Source organism: Salvelinus fontinalis, chromosome 40, assembly GCF_029448725.1.
Source record: "Salvelinus fontinalis isolate EN_2023a chromosome 40, ASM2944872v1, whole genome shotgun sequence".
NCBI lineage: Eukaryota > Metazoa > Chordata > Actinopteri > Salmoniformes > Salmonidae > Salvelinus > Salvelinus fontinalis.
Genome location: NC_074704.1, coordinates 8,744,436 through 8,751,644, shown reverse-complemented (window position 1 = coordinate 8,751,644; position 7,209 = coordinate 8,744,436). Strand labels below are relative to the sequence as shown.

The 7,209-nt window shown below is 47.8% G+C and overlaps 1 protein-coding gene across 1 annotated transcript in view; it reads right to left on the bottom strand.

The window, feature by feature from the left end:
- The window catches only part of cep89 (centrosomal protein 89), a 177,747-nt gene that overhangs the window by 15,664 nt on the left and 154,874 nt on the right, over positions 1-7,209 (bottom strand). Inside the window, exon 19 of the mRNA XM_055906458.1 lies at positions 6,754-6,923. Coding sequence (XP_055762433.1) covers positions 6,754-6,923 — 170 coding nt within the window. The remainder of the gene's footprint in view (positions 1-6,753; positions 6,924-7,209) is intronic.

Genomic DNA, 7,209 nt, shown 5'->3' with positions numbered 1-7,209 from the left:
CTTAGCTGTACACTGAATAATCAACCATTTAGACCAGTACATGGCCGGGTTGCTACTGGCGTGGACAGTGGTCTTAGCTGTACACTGAATAATCAACCATTTAGACCAGTACATGGCCGGGTTGCTACTGGCGTGGACAGTGGTCTTAGCTGTACACTGAATAATCAACCATTTAGACCAGTACATGGCCGGGTTGCTACTGGCGTGGACAGCGGTCTTAGTTGTACACTGAATAATCAACCATTTAGACCAGTACATGGCCGGGTTGCTACTGGTGTGGACAGTGGTCTTAGCTGTACACTGAATAATCAACCATTTAGACCAGTACATGGCCGGGTTGCTACTGGCGTGGACAGTGGTCTTAGCTGTACACTGAATAATCAACCATTTAGACCAGTACATGGCCGGGTTGCTACTGGCGTGGACAGCGGTCTTAGTTGTACACTGAATAATCAACCATTTAGACCAGTACATGGCCGGGTTGCTACTGGCGTGGACAGCGGTCTTAGCTGTACACTGAATAATCAACCATTTAGACCAGTACATGGCCGGGTTGCTACTGGCGTGGACAGCGGTCTTAGCTGTACACTGAATAATCAACCATTTAGACCAGTACATGGCCGGGTTGCTACTGGCGTGGACAGCGGTCTTAGCTGTACACTGAATAATCAACCATTTAGACCAGTACATGGCCGGGTTGCTACTGGCGTGGACAGTGGTCTTAGCTGTACACTGAATAATCAACCATTTAGACCAGTACATGGCCGGGTTGCTACTGGCGTGTAAAATGGTTAGACTCTCAAGTGAAGAAGATAAAGGCCACACAGGAACATTCCGTCTGTTTAAGTACTCCAGTCTAGTAAACTCGACCGAGGACCACCACGTGTGTACCTTTTGAAGGATGCAGTCTAACAGAGACGAGAGGGGAAGAACATTCACCTTCCACCACCATGTGGTCTGATGTATCCATTCTAACAGACACTTCCAGAACAAAGGAAACCCACTACAACTAATAAGGACATGGTGACCTCTGGTGGACAACCAGCGACTTACACAACCAGAGACTTTCTGTCGAACTATTCGTCACAGACGGATCGGGCGATTTCAACAGAGAGACGGCAAAGACATGCAAGCGTAAATATGTACATTGCATTTCTAAATCTGAATGAGCGGTTGTTGGGGTGCTAACTATCCATGTTTACGATGAAGGTATTATTCAACTGTATGTACGAAAGTTGAATTCCTTTGTCGCTCTTTTGTTCCCCACCCCTTTTCATTGTGTAACAAGCCGTCGTATCGGGTTAGTCCACTAGGTACTTTTCATTGTGTAACAAGCCGTCATATCAGGTTAGTCCACTAGGGACTTTTCATTGTGTAACAAGCCGTATTATAGGGTTAGTCCACTAGGTACTTTTCATTGTGTAACAAGCCGTCAGATCGGGTTAGTCCACTAGGGACTTTTCATTGTGTAACAAGATGTCATATCGGGTTAGTCCACTAGGGAATTTTCATTGTGTAACAAGCCATCATATCGGGTTAGTCCACTAGGGACTTTTCATTGTGTAACAAGCCATCATATCGGGTTAGTCCACTACGGACTTTTCATTGCACCATGTTAGTAATCAGTGCATAATCTATCCTGTGTGTGTGTTTATGTAACTCTGTGTGATTATTTAGTTATTTAGTAAATAAATAATTCAGCCAATTTGTGTATCGCTGACTTATCATGGAGACCAGGGTTCGTGCAGATTTACAGGATATTACGACGTTCAGAATGAGACTGAAATAGGAGCAAATGATGGATGGATGACAGTATATCAACATATTCAGATTTTCGGGGGTTAATTCTTGAAACTGTAACTTGTTAAAATAAACTTTTTTCCGTGGTGCCCCAATTTACTACGTAATTAATTGTTATATGATTCATTTAATCGCGTAATAATTGGATGAATAGCCGTCATCGCATTAACGGTAGTCACGTCACGACAGACTGCATCCACATTAACGGTAGACACGTCACGACAGACTGCATCCACATTAACGGTAGACACGTCACGACACAGACTGCATCCACATTAACGGTAGTCACGACACAGACTACACCCACATTAACGGTAGTCACGTCACAGACTACATCCACATTAACGGTAGTCACGTCACGACACAGACTACATCCACATTAACGGTACTCACGTCACAGACTACATCCACATTAACGGTAGTCACGTCACAGACTACATCCACATTAACGGTAGTCACGTCACAGACTACATCCACATTAACGGTAGTCACGACACAGACTACATCCACATTAACGGTAGTCACGTCACGTCACAGACTACATCCACATTAACGGTAGTCACGACACAGACTACATCCACATTAACGGTAGTCACGTCACGACACAGACTACATCCACATTAACGGTAGTCACATCACGACACAGACTACATCCACATTAACGGTAGTCACGACACGACACAGACTACATCCACATTAACGGTAGTCACGTCATGACACAGACTACATTAACGGTAGTCATGTCACGACACAGACTACATCCACATTGACGGTAGTCACGACACAGACTACATCCACATTAACGGTAGTCACGTCACGACACAGACTACATCCACATTAACGGTAGTCACGACACAGACTACATCCACATTAACGGTAGTCACGACACAGACTACATCCACCTTAACGGTAGTCACGACACCAACTACATCCACATTAACGGTAGTCACGTCACAGACTACATCCACATTAACGGTAGTCACATCACAGACTACATCCACATTAACGGTAGTCACGACACAGACTACATCCACATTAACTGTAGTCACGACACAGACTACATCCACATTAACGGTAGTCACGACACAGACTACATCCACATTAACGGTAGTCACGACACAGACTACATCCACATTAACGGTAGTCACGTCACGACACAGACTACATCCACATTAACTGTAGTCACGACACAGACTACATCCACATTAATGGTAGTCACGACACAGACTACATCCACATTAACGGTAGTCACGTCACGACACAGACTACATCCACATTAACTGTAGTCACGACACAGACTACATCCACATTAACGGTAGTCACGACACAGACTACATCCACATTAACGGTAGTCACGACACAGACTACATCCACATTAACGATAGTCACGACACAGACTACATCCACATTAACGGTAGTCATGTCACGACACAGACTACATCCACATTAACGGTAGTCATGTCACGACACAGACTACATCCACATTAACGGTAGTCACGACACAGACTACATCCACATTAACGGTAGTCACGTCACAGACTACATCCACATTAACGGTAGTCATGTCACGACACAGACTACATCCACATTAACGGTAGTCACGACACAGACTACATCCATATTAATGGTAGTCACGACACAGACTACATCCACATTAACGGTAGTCACGACACAGACTACATCCACATTAACTGTAGTCACGACACAGACTACATCCACATTAATGGTAGTCACGACACAGACTACATCCACATTAACGGTAGTCACGTCACGACACAGACTACATCCACATTAACGGTAGTCACGACACAGACTACATCCACATTAACGGTAGTCACGACACAGACTACATCCACATTAACGGTAGTCATGTCACGACACAGACTACATCCACATTAACGGTAGTCATGTCACGACACAGACTACATCCACATTAACGGTAGTCACGACACAGACTACATCCACATTAACGGTAGTCACGTCACAGTCGACATCCACATTAACGGTAGTCATGTCACGACACAGACTACATCCACATTAACGGTAGTCACGACACAGACTACATCCACATTAACGGTAGTCACGACACAGACTACATCCACATTAACGGTAGTCACGACACAGACTACATCCACATTAACGGTAGTCACGACACAGACTACATCCACATTAACAGTAGTCACGACACAGACTACATCCACATTAACGGTAGTCACGACACAGACTACATCCACATTAACAGTAGTCACGACACGACACAGACTACATCCACATTAACGGTAGTAACGACACAGACTACATCCACATTAACGGTAGTCACGACACGACACAGACTGCATCCACATTAACGGTAGTCACATCACGACACATACTACATCCACATTAACTGTAGTCACGACACAGACTACATTCACATTAACGGTAGTCACGTCACAGACTACATCCACATTAACGGTAGTCACGACACAGACTACATCCACATTAACGGTAGTAACGACACGACACAGACTACATCCACATTAACGGTATTCACGACACAGACTACATCCACATTAATGGTAGTAACGACACGACACAGACTACATCCACATTAACGGTAGTCACGACACAGACTACATCCACATTAACGGTAGTCACGACACAGACTACATCCACATTAACGGTAGTCACGTCACGACACAGACTACATCCACATTAACGGTAGTCACGACACAGACTACATCCACATTAACGGTAGTCACGACACAGACTACATCCACATTAACGGTAGTCACGACACAGACTACATCCACATTAACGGTAGTCACGACACAGACTACATCCACATTAATGGTAGTAACGACACGACACAGACTACATCCACATTAACGGTAGTCACGACACAGACTACATCCACATTAACGGTAGTCACGACACAGACTACATCCACATTAACGGTAGTCACGACACAGACTACATCCACATTAACGGTAGTCACGACACGACACAGACTACATCCACATTAACGGTAGTCACAACACAGACTGGATGGACAGACGGACAGACAGACAGACAAATAGACCGACGGACAGACAGACAGACAAATAGACAGACAGACAGACAGTCACAGCCGGACAGACAGACAGGCAGACAGATGGACCGACTGATAGAGAGACAGACCGACCGACTGACTGATGGACAGACAGACAGACAGACAGGGCATCTCAGGGAGAAATTGAAGCCAAATCGACATACAGACAGACAGGGCATCTCAGGGAGAAATTGATCAAGCCAAATAGACAGACAGACAGACAGGGCATCTCAGGGAGAAATTGATCAAGCCAAATAGACAGACAGACAGACAGACAGACAGACAGACAGGGCATCTCAGGGAGACATTGATCAAGCCAAATAGACAGACAGACATACAGGTCATCTCAGGGAGAAATTGATCAAGCCAAATAGACAGACAGACAGACAGACAGACAGAGACAGACAGACAGACAGACATACAGGGCATCTCAGGGAGAAATTGATAATATGATTGAATGCTCTCAGAATCGCCCAAATCAAATCACTCAAACTTTCTCTGTTGCCGCGTCATCGTCCTCCTGCTCTGTACTGTAGGAGGCTTGGGGAATATTGGATCAATTCTGTCATGCTACTGTTAAAATAACTGAATTTAGATGGTTCAATATTAAAATAGCATGAACTAAGGAGAGAGAGAGATACAGAGAGAGGGAGAGAAAGGGCAGGGAAAGAGGAGAGAGAGGGAGAGAAAGGGCAGGGAAAGAGGAAAGAGAGAGAAGGGGGAGGGAAAGAGAGGAGAGCATTAAAGAGCGAGAGAAAGCGAGAGAGAGAGCACTAAAGAAAGACAATTGAGGACATCAGAAAGAGAGTGACACAGAGAGGAAGAGTGACTGAGAAAGAGAGGAAGCAACACCGAGAGAGAGAGAGAGAGAGAGAGAGAGAACAACAGAGAGCGAGAGAGTGACACAGAGAGACAGAGGGAGAGAGAGACACAGAGAGAGAGTGACACAGAGACACAGAGGGAGAGTGACTGAGAAAGAGAGGAAGCAACACCGAGAGAGAGAAAACAGACAGAGTGACTGAGAGAGAGAGACAGAGAAACAGTCTGCATCTGTTCAGTCTTGTCCAGGCAGAAGCGCGTGCTGACTCCCCCTCCTCCCCACCTTGCGCTCCCTCCGGGGGCCTGTCATTGGTTTGCGTTGCTAGTGACTCGGCTGCCTGCCTGCTCACTACTCCTGCCTCTGTGTGACTCGGCTACTGTCTCTCTGCCTGCCTGGTTCTCTGACTGGCTGCCTGTCTGTCTGGTTCTCTGACTGTCTGCCTGTTTCTCTGGCTGAGTAGCTGCCTGGCTGGCTGCCTGGTTCTCTGACTGTCTGACTGTTTCACTGGCTGCCTGGCTGGCTGCCTGGTTCTTTGACTGTCTGCCTGTTTCCCTGGCTGAGTAGCTGCCTGGCTGTCTGCCTGGTTCTCTGACTGTCTGCCTGTTTCCCTGGCTGAGTAGCTGCCTGGCTGTCTGCCTGGTTCTCTGACTGTCTGCCTGTTTCCCTGGCTGAGTAGCTGCCTGGCTGTCTGCCTGGTTCTCTGACTGTCTGACTGTTTCCCTGGCTGCCTGGCTGGCTGCCTGGTTCTCTGACTGTCTGCCTGTTTCCCTGGCTGACTGGCTGCCTGGCTGTCTGCCTGGTTCTCTGACTGTCTGCCTGTTTCCCTGGCTGACTGGCTGCCTGGCTGTCTGCCTGGTTCTCTGACTGGCTGCCTGTTTCCCTGGCTGAGTAGCTGCCTGACTGTCTGCCTGTTTCCCTGGCTGAGTAGCTGCCTGGCTGTCTGCCTGGTTCTCTGACTGTCTGCCTGTTTCCCTGGCTGAGTAGCTGCCTGGCTGTCTGCCTGGTTCTCTGACTGTCTGCCTGTTTCCTTGGCTGACTGGCTGCCTGGCTGTCTGCCTGGTACCTTTTCTGCTGCAGCACTCCGTCCAGGTCCTGCTGTTTGTCTCGTAGAAGCCCCTGGAGGTGCTGTATTTCTGTCTGGTAAGAGGCAGCCCTCCCTGCAAAGTCCTCCTCCTGCTCCACCAGCCGCTGGCCCAGAACCCCCAGGCTGCAGGCTGCCTGCTTCTTGTAAACCTGGAGAGAGAGAGGAGGAGAGGAGACGCTTAGACGGCTGGAGGTGAAGTCAGACCGCTGCCTGCTCCTGGAGAGAGAGAGAGAGAGAGGAGAGGAGACGCTTAGACGGCTGGAGGGGAGAGGAGGAGACAATCAGACCGCTGCCTGCTCCTGGAGAGAGAGAGAGAGGAGAGGAGACGCTTAGACTGCCGGCTCCCTGAGAGAGAGAGGAGACCCTGTCAGGGGGGTGGCTCCACCACAGAACGGACATTTAGCACCGCCACTACTACCAGCACCTTGAGGAGCA